General features: G+C 41.2%; 1 protein-coding gene across 2 annotated transcripts in view; it reads right to left on the bottom strand.

Moving 5' to 3' along the window:
- Positions 1-25,895, bottom strand: part of LOC132834988 (serine-rich coiled-coil domain-containing protein 2-like) — a 636,764-nt gene that overhangs the window by 369,682 nt on the left and 241,187 nt on the right. For both annotated transcript variants that reach the window (XM_060854168.1, XM_060854169.1), the window contains exon 6: positions 1,378-1,498. In XM_060854168.1, coding sequence (XP_060710151.1) covers positions 1,378-1,498 — 121 coding nt within the window. The remainder of the gene's footprint in view (positions 1-1,377; positions 1,499-25,895) is intronic.

The following is a 25,895-nucleotide window of genomic DNA, read 5'->3' as shown; positions in this document are numbered from 1 at the left end:
TGTGTGTGTGTGTGTGTGTGTGTGTGTGCGCGCGCGCGGTGGTATGTGCATGTGTGTGGGTCTCAGACTATCAAAGAGTTACATGTTTTTCAAAGAAGATGGCAACAAGAAACATTCCTGTGTTTTCAACTGCTACCTTATTAGAATCATTGCAAGAAATATAAACTCCTAAAACTTTGCTGTATCCTCATTACATTGTGCTTCAAAGCATTCTAGCATACTTTCGATTAAGGACCTCAGGTGCCTCTGATTGACCCTCCACGTCACACTTCATCTCAGACAAGCAATTCGTGACTCCTTCGATTGCAATTCAACTTAAACACCTGCAGAAATGCAAACGTATATGCTTCTCAAGGCCCCAGTTGGGTCTATGTTCAAATAACACAGCATACATCTCGTCAGATTAGACATCACCATTACACTTTGCCTTCTGGAAACAGAAACAAGTATGAAAGCAGTCTGACTGCAGCATTTCAGATGTGGAGAGGTGAAATAGCCTCTTATTTGATTTTGCCTCACAGGTTATGAAAGAAATTTGAAATCCTTTTGAGGCCAAATTAAAAGGTTAAACTGATTTACAGAACACTGTGTTTGCACCTATTAGTTCCTATACCAGATCCGTCGCTCAGCTGCTGTGAGCACATGCTGACAGGAGGCCAGTCCTTTGTCACAGAGAACATAAAAGGTAGAAGATGCAGAAGACCAGGCACCTTGGATCGTTCTTGCAGCCAAACTAATGATTAGAGGAACAGTGTAAAACACTATGTGGAAGAAGTAATAGCAATGAACAGTGCAGGACAACTGTATTACAGTTTGCTTTCAAAAAAAGTGCAATAAAAATAAATCTCAAACGTGCTGTCAACATTTTGCTCCAAATGAACCAACAACTACATTGTTGCCATTCACTTGAAGGACTAAGTTACAAGTTGATGGCATCCTTGTGAATATCTTTTATTGAACGTATGCTTGATGCAAATTCCCATCCTGCCATTAACAACATGATGATGCTGATTCTGAGAAGTCATCCCATACTTTAAAAATAATTGACAAGAAACTGGACATCTGTAAATGGCACATCTGTAGGAAAACACACTGACCCCATTTTTTTTTCATGGGCTTTGATTCTGTTTGCTTTTCAAAAACCTCAATACTGGATCATACAATTTACAATCAACATCAAAACAACAAGATTGCATTGCATGAGCTGAGCTCAAGTTCTATTTCAAACACTGACAACCTTCCTCTCTAATGGGGTTTTTCTGTTTGCATTTCAGTTTTAACTGCAACAAATAGAACTCTACGTAGAAAAAAGTATCAAAAAGAAAACCTAGCTTTGTCCCTCCAAGATGTTTTTACTGTCTTTGTAGGAAGCCATACCTTTGTGTTTCGCTGTGGTACTGCTCCTGTCCATTCCAACGTGGATATCTTTTCCTCCAGAATCCTTGGCTCCTCGTTCCTCTCTCTGATCGTTCCAGATGAGCCATACTTTCACATGCCTCTGAAGAACATGTCATTAAAAAAACATGAGGAATAATATTTCCTGTGATATTATTGTTACATCAATTTTCCATTACAATTCACAGAACATCACAGGCTTGATCTAAAAGCTTCTTCATAAATTTAATGTTTCACAAAGGAAGGCATATTCAAGAGTCCCTTCCTGACCATTTATGCTTTCTGTAGTTGGACAAGTCATGTTGTCTTGTGCTTGAAAAGGAGCATAGCCTAAAGGAATTTACAATTGCTATTTATTTAAAATTACCTGACCACCTTGAAGTAATATTGGATTCCAAAAAAATAGGCCTGACAGGACCATTACAAAGGATTTTACTTAGTGTGTGCTCGACAACAAAGTGAGATAGTTGTGTTTCAGTTGCACAGATTGACACCGCCACAAACACAAAACAAATTGGATTATTTTGAAAAGCAAAGTTGTTAAATCTTAATGCATTTGTTCAAAAAATGCCATCCTGTATACATTTAAGAGTGACATTCTTAACCAACTTAGAAGAATTAGGGAACTCCTTCTTTTCAAACACCGACTCAGACACTTACAATAATCTGGTGTTTGCTATGCATTATTAAGTTAAATGCTATGTATCATTAATGAATGACTGAAAATCCAGAATAGATCTCAGATACAGAAAGGGAAAGCGATGTTGACATAAGATTTTATCTACACCTCTATTATGATCTAATTGGATGGGTGAGCAACAGAATGACAAATACCAGCCCGACAACAATATTTGACTTCTGAAGCAAAAACCCTTACTCAGGACTGGGTCACTGGACCCAAAACATAACTCTGATTTCTCCCCACAGACGCTGCTAGTTCTGCTGAGCTTTTCCAGCAATTTTAGTTTTTATTTCTGATTTACAGCATCTGCAGTTCTTTCAGTTTTAATATTCATGTTTACTTGCCAAGAGAAATTCAGTGCCCTGGTTTCAGTTAATCATAACATTTTATGGGGAATGTGGAAGATTCTATGGAATGGATGAATGATGCTGAACACATATAGTTGGTTTTGTTTATATAGGTTTTGTAGCCTCATGATTGTGGTGCTGGACTAGGAACCCAGTCTTCTTGAGTTCAAACCTGACCATGGGAAATTGAAAAATCAGATTCCATTTGAGGGCTAAAACCATGAAAACTGTGAGATTGTCACAAGAATTTTACTAGTTTACTGCTGACTTTTGGCAACAGGCATATTGATCCAGTTTGACCGACATAGAATTCCAGCTTCAAGCTTCATGTTTGACTGTTTATATCTTCAGGATCTAAAAGGTGAACAGTAAACATTGCTTTGTCAGGGTCACGGACACCCAAAGTCAGAAAAATAATTCCAAACCGGAATAATCAAGCAACTGAAGCTTGACTGCTGAAATACACTCCAGAGAATTCAATGGCAAATCCAATTCAGGAAAGCTGTGTGATTTCTCTGACTGAAAACTGTGAAAACTAACTACAAAGAGTTTCATTCCAACCTATCAATAACTAGAGACATTATTTATCATGAGGTAATTAACAACCATGGCAATGTAGAACAGTAATGAGTTTTGAAACAACAACCTCAAGGCAAAGATTGTGGAAAGCCTTTCCAAAAAGATGTTATAAAAGTCAATTATAGCACCACTTGTGAAAAAAAACTTGACAGGAAGGTTATTAGAAGCTAAAAACAAACAAAAACAAAAAGCTGGAGAAACAACAGGTCTGGCAGCACCTGTGAAGAATCAACACAGTTAACATTTCGAGTCCAGTTCTGAGGAAGGGTCTTCAGCTCCCCTATCTCCTCTGTGTCAAATATGCTGTATGGTCAAACAGGCAGAGTGTGCCAGAAAATATAGACTCATTTAACTGTGAAGACCAACAAGTGATTATGCAATGGAGGTAATTTTTTAAAAGTTGTAATCAGAGCTGGAGACTGGAATTTGTGTGACTACTGACAACAACTTACACAACAAATTATCGCAATTTTGATATAAAATAGATTTTGCAAATATTTTAGAGAAGCATAATTAGGAAAAACAGTAACTTTATTAGTATGTCTATCAAATACTAAGGCAACTAAAAGAGATTCAATACTTGAGACAGTGAGTCCCCTAATTCGTTTATGGGATTTCTAAGCAAAGTTGCTTTCCTTCTCCAAATAAGGGCACATTGCGTTTGCAATGTCCAATGCCTTCAACTATTTCTTGATATCGTGTGAAATAAACTGAATTAACTGGAAACAGGCGTCTGTGATGCTGAGGGTCTCAGGAGGAGGTAGAGACAGATTATTCACTGGCACTGCTGGCTGAGATGAATGTGAATGCTTTAACCTGGTCTTTAACACTGATGTGCTGGGCTCCCTCATCAGTGAGATTGGAGATATCTATGGATTCTCCTTCTTCTGTTTGCTGTTTAATTATCCAACATCATCCGTGACTGGATGTGGCAGAGCTTGGAGCTGACCTATTTGTTATGGAATAATTTAGCCCTGCCTATTGCGTACTGTTTACGCTTTGATGCAGAGGCAATCCTGTGTTGTAGCTTCACAAGGTTGACACCTTATTTTTGAACATGCATAGCATTGCTCCTGGCATGCCTACCTGCTTTCTTCATTAAACCAAGTTGACCATCTGGCTTGATCGAAACAGTGGAGCAGGGTTTAAGCCAGAACATGAGGTTACAGACTATGGTTGACTACAATTCCACAGTTGTGGGGGGGTTGGGCGCAGGTGGTGTACTCTCAATCTGAAGATGGGACTCTATCTCCTCAAGGACCTGTGTGATGGTGACTCCTATTGTCATGGGCAGATACATCTGTGTTGGGCAGACTGGTAGGACGAGGTCATGTGGGATTTTCCCCTTGTTGCCCAGAAGGGAAAAACAAGCAAAATTGATGAATTATGCATACTGGCTGACTGGTCTTTAAATGGAGCTCAATTTTGACCAGTGCGTTCTTCTCCTGGACATGGAAGCACCCACTCAAAGTATACTTTCTGCCATTGTTACACTCAATGCAACTTTTAGTTGGTGTACAACATGAAGAAAGATAGATTCATCAACTGAAGGAGTGAGGCTAATTGGTAATAATTACTAGAAAGCTTTCTTGACCATGTTTGACCTGATTCATTTGGCTTGAAGCAATGTTCTCTCATTTTCTTACTAGCACTAAGGTGCATGCATAGCATCAACTTCCAAAACCGGAAGTTAATGCTATGATTGGCATGCTGATGTTGATTGGCATTTGTAGAACATTGGAGTGGCTACGCACGCAGCTTTGAGGGAATGTTACCCTGGAGCCAACAGATTCCCAGAACAACTGCTTCCCAACTCTACTCCATTGTGCTGCCACCTCTGCAGGATCAGTTCCTTCATTGCAATAAGGAATTCCTAAGGTTAGTCTGGGATAAGGTAAATAGACTCAGTCTTTTCCCTGGGGTCGGGGAGTCCAGAACTAGAGGGCATAGGTTTGGGGTGAGAGGGGAAAGATATAAAAAAACCTAAGGGGAAACTTTTTCACACAGAGGGTGGTACGTATATGGAATGAGCTGCCAGAGGATGTGGTGGAGGCTGGTACAATTGCAACATTTAGGAGGCGATGGGTATATGAATAGGAAGGGTTGGGAGGGATATGGGTCGGGTGCTGGCAGGTGGGACTAGATTGGGTTGGGATATCTGGACAGGTTGGGCTGTAGGGTCTGTTTCCATGCTGTACATCTCTATGACGGAGTCATACTGTACATACTATGTCAGGCTGCTGGTCTACCGGTCTACGGAGCAGCTTTCCTGATTTTGGCACAAACTCCCTAGTCTTGGTAAAGAGGAATTTGTTGGGTTTGTCTTTGTCATTTCCAGTTTTGAGGACAGCATCAAGGCTTCTACCTGATTTCATTCTTTATTTCAAAATGTGGTAATTGTGTGACAGAACTAACTGGCTTCTAAAGCCATTTCAGAGGCCATGTAAAGGCCAACAACATTGTCAAAAGAAACAATGGAAGGAAGATTTTTTTTAATGTAGCAAGTGGATAAGATCTCCAACAAACTGCCTGGGAGTGAGAAGGAAACTGTCAAAATAGCATTTGCTCAGTTGAAAAGAAAATGTTTGCAAGACTCTCATGAGAGGGCAGGGAATTGATACTTGGTGAATTGCTCTTATAAAGATGACAGGCCAAATTCTTTCTGCACTGTAATGATTCTATACATCAGACAATAGGTCTATAAACCAAGCTCGAAAAAAAAGCCCGAAGACTAAAAACAATAGCACATTCTTTCATCTAGTTAGTGACAAATGAAAAGACATTTACTTGGGAGTCAAAAATTTGTGTTGTTTCATAGGATTCACATCAAAGCTCAGTTTGAGGATGCTTAGAAAGAGAGATCCAGGATTTTGACACAGCGACAGTGAAGGAATGGCAGTTTACTTCCAAGTTAATATGGGTGGGACTTGGAAAAAAACCCATGCTTTTGCCTGTCTCTGTGGGGGAGGCAAATTCACTCAGGGCTGTCTAAAGAGAAGTCGTATGCGCTTCCAGGCAATAGAAGTCACAGGTTTGGAAGACACAATGAATGGGCCTGAGTGAGTTATTGCAGTGCTATTGTAGATGGTAGGAGATCTTCCAGCACAGTGGTCGTATCCCATCCTCTGAACCAAAAGGCCCGAGTTCAAGTCTCACCTCCACCAGAGTGTGCAATTACATCACTGAAAAGGTTGATTGGAAAATATCTAGATGGTCCACAGTGCAGAAACTGTGCAACAGTGGTGGGGCAATGCCCTGAAGTGGTGGATCAGGAGCAAACCAAGCAGGTTGTTTTGTACTGAATGGCATCAAGCTGGAAAGTTCTTGGAGCTGCACTCACCCAGTCACACTCTGACTGCCTGTGGAGTGTGGACTGGTTCTGATAAGGATATGAATTATTTTAATAGAACATGCAACCTTTGACAATCTGAAATGTTTGAACACATTATACACTTCAACAGGCCACCATCAAACCATTTGAACCATCTCATTTCACAGTAAAGTGTGCTAATCAACGTAGCTCACTCACTCACACCACCAAACATTAACTAAGTACCTATCTGCCTCATAACTATTGGTGCAATCTTGCTGCATGTTCCGACATCACAATCGCTACATTTTACACAGTATCTCAAACTGTAAGTGAAGCCTGGTGATATTTTTGAGATATGTGGTGACATTTTTGAGATATATGGTGATATTTTAACGTAAGGCTGTGGGCAGTGGCATCACTGGCTGGACAAGCATTTATTAGCCATTGTTAGTTATCCTTGAGAAGATAGTGGTAAAGATGCTTTCTTGAACTCATAGAATCCTGGAATCCCGACAGTGTGGAAGCAGGCTATTTGGCCCATCAAGTCCACACTAGTCCTCCGAAGAGCATCCTACCCAGATCCAAACTCCCTAACCTATCCCTGGAGCTCTTCATTTCCCAAGGCTAATCCACCAAGTATGCACATCCCTGGACAGTAGGGACAGTGTAGCATGGCCAATCTGTCTAATCTGCACATCTTTGGGCTGTAGGAGAAAACAAAGCACCCAGAAGAAACCCATGCAGACACGGGGAGAACGTGCAAAGTCCACACAGACAGTCAGTCATCTGAAGGTGGAATCGAACCTGGGTCCCTGACAGCAGGTGCTAACCACTGAGCCACAATGCCACCCTAAATTGTTACAATCCATCTGTAGTTACATCCACAATGCTGTTAGGAAGGGAGCCCCAAGACTTTGATCCAGTGACACTGAGGGAATGGTGATATATTTCCAAATAAGGATGGTGAGTGGCGTGAAGAGGTAATGACAGTTGGTGGCATTCCCATGTATCTGCTGTCCTAGTCCGTCCCGATGGTAATGGTCACGAGTTTGAAAGGTTCTCAGCCTGGGTGAATTTCTTTTTGTTCTTTGCTTTCCAGAGAGCTAATTGTCTTCATATTTAGTATCCGTTGATACAACCTCCTACACATTTTCAGATACATTTTTTTGTGACATAATCAAATTGCAAGACAGTTATTTAAGCATAATCTTACCTATGGTTATAAAGTTTCAATAAAATTAATCTGAACCTGTATCTTAATCTTTGAATTATATACTTAAGTATCTTATTCCCTTCAGTAATTCCTTCATTATGTTGTCTAGACATAAAAATTGCCTTTTATTATTGTCAGGTTTCTTTCTAACTGTCATTGTGTTATTCAGCTCCATTCATCTCTAACATTGCCTCAACTTGTGTTATACTTCACATCTTTGTGTAACATACTTAATTGATGACTTGTTTGTCCCTGCTCCATAACCAATGTAATTTATTCTGCAGTTTTATAACTGCATCCTCAAACATAGCTGCTTTCCCTCATTTTGTCTGATATTATGGTCATGAATCTAATTTTAAAACTAATATTTTATCAACTGTGAGCTATTTAATATTCAAAAGCAAATTTGCCATCCCACAACAGGCTCCCAATTTTAAAAAGCAAAAGAACAAACTTCCTCAGAATAGCCCAAGGAAGCAACCAAGCCAATGACAGTTTACTAAGTATTCGAGTTTATGAAAAAGTGATGGCCTAATGGTACTATCGCTAGAACTTTAATCCAGACACCCAGGTAATCTTCTAGGGACACAGATTTAAATCCCATGGCAAATGGTGGAATTTAAATTCAGTTAAAAACACATGGAATTAAAGAGTCTAATCTTATGATACACTTAAGTATCTTAGTCCCCTCATTAATTCCTTCATCATAAAAAATGATTGCCTTGACAATTTCTGACAAAGAAAACCTGTCTAGTTACTAACATCCTTTAAGGAAGATCTTTGCCTAATCTGGCCTGCAGGGGACTTGAGACCCAGAGCAATGCGGTTGACTCTTACCCCCCTTTGGGTAATAAATGCTGTTCCAGCCAGAAGATGCCCACATCCCACCAATGACAATAAAGAAGCCAGTTTGTGTGCAGCAAGATCTGAGAAAATACAACAACATAAATGGCCAGTTAACTACTTGACAGTTTTGCTTGCAGAAGGATATTAGTCTAGCCACAGGAAGTACATCTTTCCTTTTCAGAAATGTGGGTCTCCCAAAATCCACACAAACAGGCAGTCAGGACAGCACAATGTCAAAGATTGCACCTTTGAGAATGCAGCCCTGAAATAACCTCATTTCATGATTTGAGAACTAAGAACAAAGAACAATACAGCACAGGAAACAGGCCCTTCGGCCCTCCATGTCTGCGCCAACACATTCTGTCCTTCTATACTAAAACTGTCTTCACTTACTGGATCCGGGATCCCTCTATTCCCTTCCTTTTCACATGCTTCTTGAATGCTGCCGTTGTGTCTGCTTCCACCCCCATCTCTGGCAGCACGTTCCAGACACTCACCACCCTGTGTGTGAAAAACTTGCCTCGTACATCTCTTTTAAACATCCCCCCCAATCCCACATCTTGAACCGGTGTCCCCTATTAATTGACCCTTCCACCCTGGGAAAAAGCCTCATACTTTCCATTCTATCCATGCCATTCACAATCTTACAAAATAGTTTATAAAATCATGATGGGAAAAAAAAGGTACTTTCCCTTTTCCAGAATAAGAGGACATAGGTTTAGGGTGAGAGAGGGAAAAAATTTAAAAAGGACATAAGAGGCAACTTTTTCACATAGAGAGTGGTGTGTGCATGGAATGAGCTGCCATAGGAAGTGGAGGAGGCTGGTACAATTACAACATTTAAAAGACATCTGAATGGGTAGCTGAATAGGGAGGGTTTAGAGGGATATGGGCCAGGTGCTGGAAAATGGGACTAGATTAGTTTAGGATATCTGGTCAGCATAGACAAGTTGGGCTGAAAAGTCTGTTTCCACGTTGTACATCTCTATGACCCTACGGATCTATCAGGTAGCCCCCTCAACCTCCTGCGCTCCAGTGAAAACAAACCTAGTCTATTCAACCTTTCTTCACAGTTAAACTCTCCCAGGCAACATCTTGGTGAAACTTTTCTGCATCCTCTCCAAAGCACCCACATCCTTCTGAGTGTGGTGACCAGAACTCTACACAATAATTTGCCCAGTTTGAAACTACTAGCTTTTGTCTGAGGGTCAGTGAGTGCAGGTAAAGCTGACTGTTACTGAATTTAAATTTCAGGGCAAAATGATCTTATCCAACCACATCCAACTCAGCCGAGTTGTAAAAAGGAGCACTGAATCAGTGAAGTATTCCACATGAGACTGGGGCAAAATCTGACAAGTGCACGGCACGGTGGCACAGTGGTTAGCATTGCTGCCTCACAGCGCCTGAGACCCAGGTTCAATTCCCGACTCAGGCGACTGACTGTGTGGAGTTTGCACGTTCTCCCAGTGTCTGCGTGGGTTTCCTCCCAGTGCTCCGGTTTCCTCCCACAGTCCAAAGATGTGCAGGTCAGGTGAATTGGCCATGCTAAATTGCCCATAGTGTTAGGTAAGGGGTAAATGTAGGGGTATGGGTGAGTTGCGCTTCGGCGGGTCGGTGTGGACTTGTTGGGCCGAAGGGCCTGTTTCCACACTGTAAGTAATCTAATCTAATCTAATCTAATCAATGCAGTCTGTTGTGTTTCAGTGAATACTTTTCCAAACCAAAAGCAAGTTCCAGCATTTGTTAAGACAATAGCAAGGCACAATTCTATAATTTACGAAAATGTTAAGGTTAGGGTTGGGGTTGGGGTTGGGGTTAGGATATTGGAAGCGAAGACGCATTTCTCCAATTATCTCCCAAATCATAAAGAGAATTTGCGCCCTATTTGTCATTATAAATTACTCTACATATATAATTAAGGAAAACTATAATTAATGAGTAATGTGTTAATTCCTGTCAGTCCCACTTTCACCAGTCTACAAAATCTTTAAATTGATCAGGTCTTTTAAAGGCACATGGACAAGTTGGCATTCATGGTTTGTGTAGTATTTGCTCATTCTTGTGATGATGTTATAGAGATGTACAGCACAGAAACAGTACCTTTGGTCCAACTCATCTATGCTGACCAGATATCCCAACCCAATCTAGTCCCATATCCCTTCAAACCCTTCCTATTCATATACCCATCCTTTCACTGGGGAGATTCATTCCCATCACGAGTGCTTGACAAAGATGAAGATCTGGTAAAAACAATGACTGCAGATGCTGGAAACCAGATTCTGGATTAGTGGTGCTGGAAGAGCACAGCAGTTCAGGCAGCATCCAAAGTGCAGCGAAATCGACGTTTCAGGCAAAAGCCCTTCATCAAGAATAAAGGCAGAGAGCCTGAAGCGTGGAGAGATAAGCTAGAGGAGGGTGGGGGTGGGGAGAAAGTAGCATAGAGTACAATGGGTGAGTGGGGGAGGGGATGAAGGTGATAGGTCAGGGAGGAGAGGGTGGAGTGGATAGGTGGAAAAGGAGCTAGGCAGGTAGGACAAGTCCGGACAAGTCATGGGGACAGTGCTGAGCTGGAAGTTTGGAACTCGGGAGAAGTGGGAGAAGGGGAAACGAGGAAACTGTTGAAGTCCACATTGATGCCCTGGAGCTGAAGTGTTCCGAGGCGGAAGATGAGGCGTTCTTCCTCCAGGCGTCTGGTGGTGAGGGAGCGGCGGTGAAGGAGGCCCAGGACTTCCATGTCCTCGGCAGAGTGGGAGGGGAAGTTGAAATGTTGGGCCACGGGGCGGTGTGGTTGATTGGTGCGGGTGTCCCAGAGATGTTCCCTAAAGCGCTCTGCTAGGAGGCGCCCAGTTTCTCTAATGTAAAGGAGACCGCATCGGGAGCAATGGATACAATAAATGATATTAGTGGATGTGCAGGTAAAACTTTGAATGATGTGGAAGTCTTCTTTAGGGCCTTGGATAGAGGTGAGGGAGGAGGTGTGGGCACAGGTTTTACAGTTCCTGCGGTGGCAGGGGAAGGTGCCAGGATGGGAGGGTGGGTTGTAGGGGTGCGTGGACCTGACCAGGTAGTCACGGAGGGAACGGTCTTTGCGGAAGGCGGAAAGGGGTGGGGAAGGAAATATATCCCTGGTGGTGGGGTCTTTTTGGAGGTGGCGGAAATGTCGGCGAATGATTTGGTTTATGCGAAGGTTTGTAGGGTGGAAGGTGAGCACCACGGGCGTTCTGTCCTTGTTACGGTTGAAGGGATGGGGTCTGAGGGCGGAGGTGCAGGATGTGGACGAGATGCGTTGGAGGGCATCTTTAACCACATGGGCAGGGAAATTGCGGTCTCTAAAGAAGGAGGCCATCTGGTGTGTTCTATGGTGGAACTGGTCCTCCTGGGAGCAGATACGGCAGAGGCGGAGGCGGAGGAATTGGGAATACGGGATGGCATTTTTGCAAGAGGGAGGGTGGGAAGAGGTGTAATCCAGGTAGCTATGGGAGTCGGTGGGTTTGTAAAAAATGTCAGTGTCAAGTCAGTCGTCATTAATGGAGATGGACAGGTCCAGGAAGGGGAGGGAGGTGTCAGAGATGGTCCAGGTAAATTTAAGATCAGGGTGGAATGTGTTGGTGAAGTTGATGAATTGCTCAACCTCCTCGCGGGAGCACAAGGTGGCGCCAATGCAGTCATCAATGTAGCAGAGGAAGAGTTGGGGAGTGGTGCCGGTGTAATTACGGAAGATCGACTGTTCTACGTAGCCAACAAAGAGACAGGCATAGCTGGGGCCCATACGTGTGCCCATGGCTACCCCTTTGGTCTGGAGGAAGTGGGAGGATTCAAAGGAGAAATTGTTAAGGGTGAGGACCAGTTCTGTCAGATTTATTGTCTCTGTTAACTTGCTGATTTCCAGAATGTGTTAAGCTGTTGTTGCTCATTGCCTGACTAAAATGAAAATTGCTTCGCATTCTGTGCCCTCGTACTAGTACACAACCTGCAGAATGTCACACCTGATGGCACTTAAAGTAAAAGCTTGGTTCAAGTGTCCAACAAATTGTTGCACAGCTTTCCCATATGTAGGATGCTACATCTCTGCCACAGCTCACACCTTGTCAGGACTCACCAAAGCCTTTGTGCTGTCAGTACTTAATTTCAGAAATTTCCAGTAGCACCTTTTTCGTGAAAGCTTCAGGTTTCTCTGGTGCACTCTCTAATAATCACACTAGACTCTGACTATGGTCTGTGATTGCTTCAGCTATCATATCCCAGCATCGATAAACTGACAGATAATCCTCAACAGATTCCATTCCAGGTTTGTCACTGACTATCGCATGGTGTCTAAGTTAGTATTCATCCAGGGCAGTGGAAATCCCAAAAACATGTGCAGCCATCTGTATGTGCCAAATGGCGTCCTGAATCTAGTCAGTGAACTACAGCTTCCATCCAGCTTCATTCACCAGTAAACATCGAGCATCGAGGATAGCAAAGATCTTGCCTTTGTGAGTTGTTGCAAAATATCATCATTGGTTAGCATGGGATAATGAGATCTCCTCAAAGTCTTATTGATATTCCTTTAGATGAACGAATGGATGAAGTTTCCAAGCTTTTGTTCCCAGCTATCATACTGCTAATGAAGTCTCGAGACATTGACACTCCTTGACTATTCCTTTTTTTTATTCTCATTCTTCTATCCTGTCTTCTAAGCTAGACTTGCCAGGAAATGGAATTCGTCATGGTAGGTGCTGAGATGATCTTAGAAACCCATTTACTTCAAGATGATATTCACTAGGAAGAATTTGGAGACTTTAAAAACATGTTTGTAACCTTTTAGTATCCACTCAGCAGTCATTGTTTTGGTGGCCATCAAAATGCTTCCAATTTCTTCCATCTCGGTTATCAGTCCAAGGTTCAGACTTGCTTCAGCAATAATTAATGGGTTTTGCTTAATGTCTGTTCTCTGAACTGCTGAGCTTATTCATTTCTTTGGCTCTCAACTTCACTTGTCCTTTTGAGATGAGTATCGTTCCATCCTATAACCTCAACTTTACCTTCAAGAGCTGTACTTTTACATCACATTCTTGAGCTACTTTGCACAGGTCTGCGAAGCTCATGATGTTGCAAAAAGCACAAGTGTCTACTTGACACTCTATGTTCATTGAATGCTTGCCTTCCACAATCATCTTTCTAACAGGAGCGAGCAATTTTCGCCTTTGGACTCAACAAGATCAACCTGCCGTATGGGATAGAGCGATTTGTCAGAATCATCTGATCTTTTTTCTAGTTTATTGGCTTACTTTGCTTCTTGCTGCTAACCAGTCTGTGTAAAGTTATCCAGCTTCCTGCAGTTTAAGCACAGCCTGCCCTATACTGAGCATGCTTCCTTTTACTTGGTGAGGTGTCCCCCACAATATTAACTACTTGTACTCTAATCTTGATCTTTCTGCAGACCCTTCTGCAAAGATTTCTTCATAGAGAGAATTCAAACTGTTTCTTCAAGATCTTGACAATTTCTCCAGTCTGACCCCTCTCATCCTCCGTGAGATCAAGAGGGTAAACTGTTCTGTCCCCAGCATAAGAGATTTGTTATTCATTTTGTTCACTCATGTTATTTAACTGTGGCCATCTCACAGTTTCACCACTGAGACAGTAAAAAATTCCAAATCTGTCTGAAATTGCCATTCACCTGCATCACATTAGGAACTAAGAAAGTCACAGCCACCCTGACTCACCCAGTAAGTTAAAGTTGCAGCCTGCTGCTCTAATTCTGCCTCGCTGATTTCAACAGTAATTAGCTCTCTCTGATACAATTGCCACTTCCTACATAGTTTCATGTAACGTGCTGCAATGTCTACTCTTCAAAAGTGAAAGTTATCACAGAGATTTAATCACTATGGTAAGCAACAATTGTACGTTGCACAAATGCACATCTCCAAATGTGTACCATCAGCTGGTAAAATACAACTCTGCAAATGTAGAATATGACAAATCTATAAATCATTACATCTAGCAAGATACGCTTCTCCCAAAAATGCTTTTTCTAATGATTCTAGCTCTAACATCTACTGTGTATATATTTTGCTATTGTGAAGGACATTATAGAAAACCAATTGCTACCCTCCTCACCAAAAAGAAAATTAACTCCCTTACTGGCCTGGGTCTTTTCTTTTAAATCGTTTTACTCTCAACATGGCTTCACTTTGCACACCAGATCTTGAGAAACACTTTTTTTAAGAATATAGTACACTACAGCATAGTACTGTTGTGCCAAGCATTAATCTTAATCTAAGATCAACCTAACCCACACACCCCTCAATTTACTGCCATCCATGTGCGCGTCCAGCAGTCGCTTAAATGTCCCTAATGTCTCTAACTCTACTCTCACCACTCTCTGAGTAAAGAACCTACCTCTGACAACTCCCCTATACCTTCCTCCAATCACCTTAAGGTTATGACACCTTTTGACAGCCATTTCTGCCCTGGAGAAAAGTCTCTGGCTATCTATTCTATCTATGCCTCTCATCATCCTGTACACCTCTATCAAGTCACCTCTCTTCCTAAATTGCCAAAATGATTTTTGCTTTCACTACTCAGCACCAAATGTAACCTTAGTCTTTATCATGATCCCACTAGCCTCCGAGCATCATTACTGCCACATACGATATCGTTTTCCAGAAGTCCAGACAACACACTGTCGGAAGGATTTGAGCATTTGGCCCAAACCACAGCATTGTTTTGTGCTTCAATATGCTGCCTCCTTTTCATCCAGGAACCTAAAAGTGAGCATTTCCATTTTTTTCATCCGTGTAATCGGTTTAGATCCCCAACTCCAATCCATTTCTGTCTAACCTTAAACTGAGTTTGAACTTTTTCATTCAGGTTGAACATAACCTACACTAATCTAACCCATCTTTCACTTAGCTACTCTGCAGCCTGTTAGCTATAACAGTAACTTCCTCAGCTCTGGGCCATCTCCCTCTGCATTTTGTTACCAACTTCTCCTGTCCACTTGGCATTATCTTTTCAATTATTTATTTTGTTTCCTTCTTTAGCTATCTGCATAGAAGTCAGTATTTTACTTGTCTTTACACTGCTCCACAAGCCTTCACCTCGGTGTCATTTTAAAAGTTGGACTTGCAAGCTAGCTAATTTATTGATTGTCTCTCCAGAAGAAGCTTCAGGAACCTTGAATCAGAAACAGAAATTCAGCACGGTCTGACAGCATCTGATGACAGAAAGCACAGTCAACGTTTCAGGTTCAGTGACCCTTCTGAAGAAGAGTCACTGGATCCAAATCAATAACGCTGCTTTCTTTCCTGACCTGCTATGGTTCTCCAACAATTTCTGCTTTTGTTTCAGATCTCCAGCATCCACAGTTTTTTGTTTTATTCCAGGATCTTTGACTTAGTTTTCACCTCACTGGTAAAACGGTCATGGCATACTGCACATCTCATTTTTCTTTATTTTCTTTAAAGGTGAGAGGTGCACACCCAAAATATTAACATGTCTTTACATTACAGTTCAGCCTGCCCCCATCAACAAAGAATTCTATTGCTGGGAGGGACATTATTTGACACCAATTTTTTTCTCTCCTCGCCAAAAATAAATCAAAGAACAAAGAACATTACAGTACAGAAACAGGCCCCTTGACCCTCCAAGCCTGCGCCGATCCAGATTCTCTATCTAAATCTGTCACCTATTTTCTAAGGATCTGTATCTGTCTAGATACATCTTAAATGGCACTATCGTTCCCACCTCTACCACCTCCACTACCAATGCATTCCAGGCCCCCACACCCTCTGCATAAAGAGCTTTCCACGTATTATCTCCCCGAAACGTTTTCCCTCTCATTTTGAACTCATAACTCCTAGTAATTGAGTCCTCCAATCTGGGAAAATGTTTCTTGCTATCCACCTTGTCTATACTTCTCGTGATTTTTTTAGGCCTCACTCAGGTCCACCCTCAACATCCTCCTTTCCAATGAAAATAATTGTAATCTATTCAACCTCTCCTCATAGCTAGTGTCCTCCATACCAGGCAACATTCTGGCGAATTTCCTCTGCACTCTCTCCAAAGCATCCACATCTTTTTGGTAATGTGGCGACCAGAACTGTACACAGTATTCCTAATGTGGCCGAACCAAAGTCTTAGAGAACTGTAACTGTAACTCACTACCCATCCGATGAAGGATAGCATGCCGTATGCCTTCTTAAACTGTGTTGCCACTTTCAGGGAATAATGGTCCTGAACATCCAGATCTCTCTGTACATCAATTTTTCCCAGGGCTTTTCCATTTACTGTATAGCTCACTCTGGTATTGCATCTTCCAAAATGTATCAACTCGCATTTGTCCGGATTGAACTCCATCTGCCATTTCTTTGCCCAACTCTCCAATCTATCAATATTCTGCTGTATTCTCTGACAGTCTGCTTCACTATCTGCTACTCCACCAATCTTAGTGTCATCTGCAAACTTGCTAATTAGGCAGCCTACACCTTCCTCCAAATCAGTTTTGTATATCCCAAACAACAGTGGTCCCAGCACGGATCCCTGTGGGACACCACTGGTCACAGGTCTCCATTTTGAGAAGCTCCCTTTCACTACTACTCTGTCTCTTGTTGCCCAACAAGTTCCCTATCCAGCTAGCTAGAACACCCTGGACCCCATGCAGGGTCCATGTACATATCTACATCCCTTCCCTCATCAATCAACTTTGTCACCTCTTCAAAGAATTCTATTAAATTGGTAAGACATGACCTTCCCTGCACAAAACCATGCTTCCTATCACTGATAAGGCCATTTTCTTCCAAATGGGTATATATCCTATCCCTTAGTATCTTCTCCAGCAGCTTCCATACCACTGACATTAGGCTCACTGGTCTGTAATTAACTGGATTATCCATTCTTAAACAAATGGACAACATTAGCAATTCTCCAGTCCTCTGGGACTGCCACTGTTTTCAAGGATGCTGCAAAGATATCTGTTAAAACCTCACTTCCTCCTTCCCCATACTGACTTGACCTGAATTAATCAAAGATCTCTTCCTAACCTCAATATCCATCATGTCCCTCTCCTCGGTGAATACCGATGCAAAGTACTCATTAGGAATCTCACCCATTTTCTGATTCCACACATAATTTTCCTCCTTTGTCCTTGAGTGGGCCAACTCTTTCCCTAGTTACCCTCTTGCTCTTTATATATGAATATAAGGCTTTGGAGTTTTTCTTAATCTTGCTTGCTAAGAATATCTCATGACCCCTTTTAGCCCTCTTAATTCCTTGCTTCAGATTGGTCCTACATTCCTAATATTCTTCCAAAGCTTCATTTGTCTTCAGTCACCTGGATCTTATGTACACATCCTTGTTCCTCTTAGCTAGTCTCACAATTTCACCTGTCATCCATAGTTCCCTAATCTTGCCATTTCTATCCCTCATTTTCACAGGCACATTTCTCTCCACAAGAGCAAATCAACTCCCTGACTGGCCTGGGTCAGGGACTTCCCTTTCACATCATTTTATTCTCAACACAAGCCGCTAAGCAGTTTAGATATGGGAAAGGCATGGCCCTGGGAGCTCAGAATCCTTACTAGGTTTCAGGAGGAAGACGACGAGCACAAAGAATTAGGAAATCGCACAAGTCAGCAACAAGCAACACATCATCAAATAGTGAATTTACTTCGTGGTGCAGACAGCATACTTTACTTTTCTTCAGTATAATAACAGCTACCACAGCTGTACTTTTAAGCATATTCAACAACTCTGCTACAGGCCTGCTCATTGTGACTGAGTGTCTCCGTTTGTACAATGGCCTATTCTTGGCAAGCTTGGTTAGTGTGAAGCAAGTTCTAACTTTACAGAACATAACAAACAGAACAAAATCTCGCTTATTAAATCATACCAAAAATGGTTTGAAAGCATTTACTTCATTACCACTGGTAAATGTCTCTTGCACTTGCTTTCTAGCCTCAGTCAGGTGAGGAAAATACACAAGAACTCTGTATGAAGGCAGACTTACTGGACTCTGCTGCTGTTTTTCAGCTGACTGGAAACTGAATACAGTCCTAACTGCGAGTACATGATTCATACCCAAAGGAATTTTCCTACCCACATGGTTTCTGAGAGAAAGAGTTTATTAAGGGGAGCATTCCTAAATCTTGGGCTGGATAGGAAATTTTAGTACACGTTAATAAAACTTAATTTTCAAGTAAGTTTCACTAACTTTCTACCAATGCAGTAAGCTATGTTATTCTTGAAAAATGATATGCAACAGGCAGAAACATAAACTGTGAGTTGCAATAGCTTGCAGAAGATTGTCACATGACCTAGTCAGTGGCAGACAGTCCAGGACTAGAACGTTCTGCTCATGAATTTTTCTGTTATATTTATCAGGTTATGTCCAATAAGCAGGAGAATTTTTTTTTTCTAAGCATTTAAATAGAAATGCAATTTTGAGTATCAAAGTCTAAAATTTAGGACTGATGATTAGTTAGCAAATGTCGCAAATAATATTTAGCCATGATACTTTTGCCTCCTAGGGTGTATCCGTGTTTCTAGCAATACTGCTGAATACTTTGCGAAAGGAAGGGAGGAAAGGTTTTTCAGGTTAATAACTTCTACTGCTACTGCAACAAAATCGTAGTATGATATTTCTGCCTTGTCCTGTCCTTTTGTCTGCCTGTATGCTTGTGTATAGGAATTTGTAAAAAGGATTAGAGCTTAAGTTATAGAGTTATCATTCATGTTTTGTTCTTGCCATTGGTTAAAAACAGTTTGATTGCAGCCAACAGTTATTTTTCTATTAATGGAAGAGACCTGGTGTGCATATTCTTTTCGCAGGAATGTGACAATTCAGTAAAGTTGGATGATACAGTGGCTGAATCAATTTTTTTCATATTTCTGATGAGTCCAGGAATAGTGGGGGTTTGATTTTCAGTGCATTATCCTAGGCAATCATGACAACACAAATATATAGAAGAAATTCCTGGTCAAAATCCTGGAATTCCCTCCTTAAGGGTCTACCTACAGCAGTTGGACCCCAGTGGTTTAAGGCGGCAGCTCACCTGCACCTTCCCAAAGGGCAACGAGGGATGGACCAGCCAGCGACACCCACATCCCACAAAATGAATTAATTGTTGTAAATAATTGCAGCTTAAGCCAATTTTTGGCAGTGCTGTAGTTTATTCAATGGCTGACCTGTCATAAACTATAAGTGTTCAGGCTAAGGACTCGCACTTTTCACTTTAAAGTAAGAACAAATTATCAGCGTACTATCATGATTAGTATATTTTCAAATGTAATCACACCCAAACCAAACTACTCCATGATTATGAAATTGCCCTCAACAAAAAGGCAAGCTTAATTCCTAAACATTTGCCGTTATGATTCTGGGCTTGATAAATTACACCTGCCATCATATCAACCTCTTGTTGTGGTTCTGTTCGTCAAGCTGGGAGTTTTTGTTGCAAACGTTTCGTCCCCTTTCTAGGTGACATCCTCAGTGCTTGGGAGCCTCCTGTGAAGCCCTTCTGTGCTGATTCCTCCGGCATTTATAGTGGTTTGAATCTACCGCTTCCGGTTGTCAGTTGCTGTCCGCTGCAGTGGCCGGTATATAGGGTCTAGGTCGATGTGTCTGTTGATAGAATTTGTGGATGAGTGCCATGCCGCTATGAGTTCCCTGGCTGTTCTCTGTTTGGCTTGTCCTATAATAGTGGTGTTGTCCCAATCGAATTCATGTTGTTTGTCATCTGAGTGTATGGCTACTAGGGATAACTGGTCGTGTCGTTTCGTGGCTAGTTGGTGTTCATGGTTGCGGACCGTTAGCTGTCTTCCTGTTTGTTCTATGTAGTGTTTTGTGCAGTCCTTGCATGGGATTTTGTACACTACATTGGTTTTACTCCTGTACCAATGTAGTGTACAAAATACCATGCAAGGACTGCACAAAACACTACATAGGACAAACAGGAAGACAGCTAACGATCCGCATCCATGAACACCAACTAGCCACGAAACGACACGACCAGCTATCCTTAGTAGCCATACACTCAGATGACAAACAACATGAATTCGATTGGGACAACACCACTATTATAGGACAAGCCAAACAGAGAACAGCCAGGGAACTCCTAGAGGCATGGCACTCATCCACAAATTCTATCAACAGACACATCGACCTAGACCCTATATACCGGCCACTGCAGCGGACAGCAACTGACAACCGGAAGCGGCAGATTCAAATCACTATAAATGCCAGAGGAATCAGCACAGAAGCGCTTCACAGAAGGCTCCCAAGCACTGAGGATGTCACCTAGAAAGGGGACGAAACGTTTGCAACAAAAACTCGCAGCTCGGTGAACAGAACCACAACAACGAGCACCTGAGCTACAAATCTTCTCACAAACTTTGAATATCAACCTCTTTTTTTACACTTAGAATGTGGATGCTCTGTCAAGACAACATTAATTTTCCATCTCAGCTTGCATTAATAGGCAAATTATTCTCATATTATCAGGTGTTATTGAACAGGACAAATGTATAAATGCCAAATTTCAAATGATCACAGAAGTTGATGTTACAGGAGAAAAGGGTGTGGAGTGGTTATAGTAAGTTGATAGTGTGGCTAAGCACTCCCATAGAGAAAGCAGCATAGTAGTATGGATCCTCTAAGTTCCTGGATAATTTAAGAAAAGGTGCAAGACATAATAAATTCCTTTTGTTTACAGAGGAATCCCTGCCTGTGAATGCAACTCACTTCTAGGAAACATAAATGTTTAAGCCAGGACCTTTTTGGAAAAAACCAGGACCCTGGGGAGCCAATATCTCCCCACTACTTTCTCCATGGCATTACCTCAGCGCCCTTTCCTTCTGTAGCAACAACTGTACTGACTGGTGACAATTTGGCACACTTGTGTTTATCCTGATAAGCGCAGATGCTGGAGATTAGAGTCGAGAGTGCGGTGCTGGCAAAGCACAGCAGGTCAGGCAATATCCGAGGAGCAGGGGAATCGACATTTTGGGCAAAAGCCGTTCATCAGGGAGGGCTTAATCACCATTCTCGATGAAGAGCTTTTGCCCGAAATGCGATTCTCCTGCTCCTTTGTAGATACATAGTTAATCCTATTCTAAAGATATTCTCAAGAAAGGTCCAGATCTAACATTTTATTTAAATGAGAGCTTTCTCGTGTATAACTTAAGTGGATGGTCTCAACAATTTTTCAGACAATTTGCCACGTTTGATACAGTCAGCCTCACAATATCACAGTATGCCATTCTGTACTGGCTGCTACAAATCGTGAGTTATAAATAGTCATGTTTCATTATAGCACAAAGATGGTTTTTAAACGAAAAGGCACAACTGCAAGAGAGATTTTCATTTTCTTTTCCTCTTCTGTGCAAAATGCATCACTCTCCTGCTGCTGAGTACACTTGCCTTTTGGAATGACTGAGAACCAATAATATTCAATACAACCATTGGGCAACAATTCAATTGTCTGAACCTTCATGAGATCAAACATGGAACAGTATACAGTTTTGATCTCATTCTATAATCAAGGATATACTTGCCACTGAGTCAGTATAATGACCATTTATCAGACTAATTCCTGGAATAACAAAACTGACCTATGAGAAGAGATTGAGTAGACTGCGTTTGAAAGTTTCCCAAACTAATCTAGTCCCACTTGCTTGCATTTGGTCATATCCCTCCAAAGTTTTCCTATTCATGCACCTTTCCAAGTGTCTTCTAAATGTTGTAACTGTACCTGCATTGACCACTTCCTCTAGTTCACTCCACATACATACCACTCTCTGTGTGAAAAAGTTGCCCATCATGTCCTTTGTAAAACTTATCTCCTCTCACCTTAAAAATATGCTACCTAGTTCTGAACTCATCCATCCTAGGGAAAAGGCCTTTGCTATTTACCTTATCTATACCCCTCATACACTCCAGTGAAAGGGTTCCAGCCTATCCTTATAACACTTTTCACTGTGTCTCGGTTCATGTGACCATTATAAATCAAATCAAATCAAAGGTAGGTCAGGGCCAATACGCTTGTGTATGTCCTTGCATCCTGTTCCATTTCCTGTACTCAAGCAAAAGGACACTGTTACATTTTGAGAGTCCTGGGAAATATTTTTCTTGTGTTCAGCATCTTGAAGCACTGCTGCAGGTATATCATGCTCTCTGGCACATGAATGTGTCACTACCAAACAGTATCTCAGTACCCACATTGAACCACCTGTGGGACCCTTCATGCAGAACACTGGCACAGTCAGAACCATTCCTATGTTTAAAATTTGCAAATCAGGAGAAACTCTGCACTCCAAATTACTCTCTGCTTTCCCCTCAAACATTAAAACAACATTTGTAAGTAGATATTCCCACTGATAAATGGTGCGAGAGGTTCAATCAACAACTTCCTGCATTCAGAATTACTTTTGGTACTTAACTGATCTCAGAGGGAACATCAATGACAGCTATAGCAGCACCAACATTTGTTTCCAAGAATGCTCGCTGCTCCAAGCAGCATTGCTTGGATTTCAAACACACCAGAGAAGAATTTGCATCACATCAGGGAGATATCATGCTTGACAATTACAGCCCCTTTACCGACACTCAAAAAGCTTTGTAATGTCTTCGCCTTCCTTGTGGCAATAACTGAGCAGCCAAGCATTCTGTCTCTTTTCCCCAAATGCGATAATACTCTTTAGGAAAGTTAAACATCATTGAAAATAGACAAAGGGGATAGTTTTCTGCTGCAGGCAATTGTTTTGATGGGCAGAATTATCTTCTTTAATTGCTTTTTTTTAAAAAATGTGCTTGAAACATTCTCTTCCCCCAGGCACGTTTGAAATACCAACATTTCATCTCCGCTGGATTCACACAAACACTCATTTAACATCACCTACTGACTCAATCAACACAACAGGAAGCAGAACAGGTGACATAACCACAGGATGTTGATGGAGACTGCTGAAAATAGGGCAAATGGCCACCAGATTCTGGTAATTAATAGGAGCACAGACTTTAGAGAAGGCACATCAGATACAGCCAACATATTAAGTATATGTTAAGCATCACTCTCTTCACCATAGCTCAGCTGCAACATGTATCACCTAGGAAAGGCACCTCAGTAATTCTCCAAGGCTTTGTCAACACTATCATCTATTGCATGTATAAGCGAGGTCTTTGATTTTGTGGGTAGAGTCAAAGTCCAAACTTTTTGCTTGTTTACTTGATATGCAACAGGACAGAACTGAATTGCAATTGTGACTATGTATTTCTGCAAAGTTTTTTTGTGAATAATGCATATTCTTAAAAGAAAGGAGCAGCACATTGGAACTCAACGACCTGTAACTGCTCCTCCAAGCCATGCACCATGCTGAGTTCAAACTAGTTCTACGTAACTTCAATGTCACTGGGTTATATCACACATCACCCTTCATAATAGCACTGTCAGTGCATTGTATTGACACAATACAGACTCAAGAAAACAGTTCGCTACCACCTTTGAGGTTGATGAGAGGTAGGCAAAAAATGCTTGCCTAACCAGTAATATCCATATCCTGTGAAAGAATATTAAAAACAGTACAAGACACAGGTTTCACATAATCTAAAAGCAGTTATCAAAGATTACTGGCTCTGCCAAAAATGGAGTATTCCTTTCAGGTTTTCTTCAGATACATCCAAAATTTGTCCAGTCAGCAGCAAGATCAGAAAGGTCACAGGTTCGACCGATGGTGACAGAGCCTCAGGCAGGGCATTACTAATGGTAGTGCAATTTACCTCATCATTTCTGGGATGGAGTAGGAAAGGGAAATGGAGCTGTCCTGCCAAAATGCACATGCTGTAAAGACTGTGGTTAGTTGTGGTGCTCCCCCAGTGGCTGAAAACCAGCAAACACTGTCAGGTCAAGGTGCCACCAATTCTCACTAAGTGGGGATGGTATTTACAAACCAAAATCCCTTCACATTTTGGGAAAATAAAACATGCAAGAGCTAGAAGTTTGAGAACATACTGTCTTAAAACAATTCAACAGAGCAAAGACAGTACGCAAACCTCAGCTTTGGCCACTATGCATCAACATTTGTATTGACGAAGAATGTCAAAGAGCAGTTTACAGCAATATTTTAAAAGTCAGTATTCAGCAACAACAGCTCTCCTGATAATATTTCATTCATAAATTGTGAAAACTCCAGGGAAGATGAAATGTGGGATTGACAAATCAGGAGCACTTCTACAGAACTTTAAAAATGAAACAATCCATTTGACAAAATGTTCATTGACATACAATCTTTCCTCCTAACTGTTCCAGTTATATAAAGGTAAAATCGGGTGTTACACTACCCAGGTCAAAAACCTTTGATTATTAGATTACCAGTAAATCCAGAAATAAGAATCCATTTTTTTCTGTTAAACAGAAGCATAATATTGGCTAAATGCAATGAGGGAGAAATTGTGCACCAGAATAGGATGGGCCCAATTAATTAATAGCACACAGAATTACTCTGGTTTGTGTAGAAATAACAATGGGTACGAAATTAAATTTAACAGTGATATTGAATGTTTATCACCTTACAAGGGAAGAAATTAACTTTAACTCATTTCATAATTGCAGTGAACATCAGTTATCTGCTCCTCAAAATTACAAAGGACTCCCAAGGCAAAAATTCAAAACTTACTGAAAATTTCCAAGGAAGAGGCAATCACAATCATTTTTCACCAATTCTCCATCAATGATATAGAAACCTACTGGAATATTTTTATCATTCACCACAAAAAACATTACTCTCATAAACAAACCCTCATATCTTATAATAATTGTTGCAAATCCAATGTTTAAAGAGAAGCTCATCACCATTTTCCTGACTGGATACAACAACAGAAGGTAAAATCACTACGCCATCACTAAAATCATAAACATTTTTATAAATGCATCCTTTCAAATTTAGCAGTTAGGAGCATGAGCACAGGTCCCATCAAGTCAGCTATACCATCCAATAAGAGCACAAACTCACCCCACTTGTAACATTCTCTCAATCTAAAAGAAATAAGTTTATTCCTACTCTTTGCTTGTCATTAGCCAACCAATCTTCTATCTAAGTGAATATCCTACCCCCTGGGCTATAGGTTTCTATTTTCCTCAATAATCTTTGCAATGGCACCTTATCGAATGCCTTCAGTAAATCTAAGTACAGTTCATTCACGTGTCCCACTTTATCCACAGTATATGTGTTATTCTTCAAAGAACTTTCCTGGAAACTGTAATGTTTTCAAATTTCACCAACACTTCAATTTCTTGATTTACTGCTATTTGTAGCATGTTGCTTGTATCCTCTATAATGAAGACGAATGCAAAAAAAAACCTTTTCAATTCATCTGCCATCATTACTTCTGCAGACTAACTTTCTATCAGCACCAACATGTTTAAGTCTCTATAGAAGGTCTTATTATTTGTTTTTATATTTCTGGTGTTCCCCATATTCTAATTTCCACTCTCCACCTCTTTTCTTGTGTTTTTTTTTCGCTGTTTTGATATCCTGTCTAATCTT

This window comes from Hemiscyllium ocellatum, chromosome 43 (genome assembly GCF_020745735.1).
Source record: "Hemiscyllium ocellatum isolate sHemOce1 chromosome 43, sHemOce1.pat.X.cur, whole genome shotgun sequence".
In the NCBI taxonomy this organism is placed as follows: domain Eukaryota; kingdom Metazoa; phylum Chordata; class Chondrichthyes; order Orectolobiformes; family Hemiscylliidae; genus Hemiscyllium; species Hemiscyllium ocellatum.
This window is presented reverse-complemented; position numbering and strand designations above follow the sequence as displayed.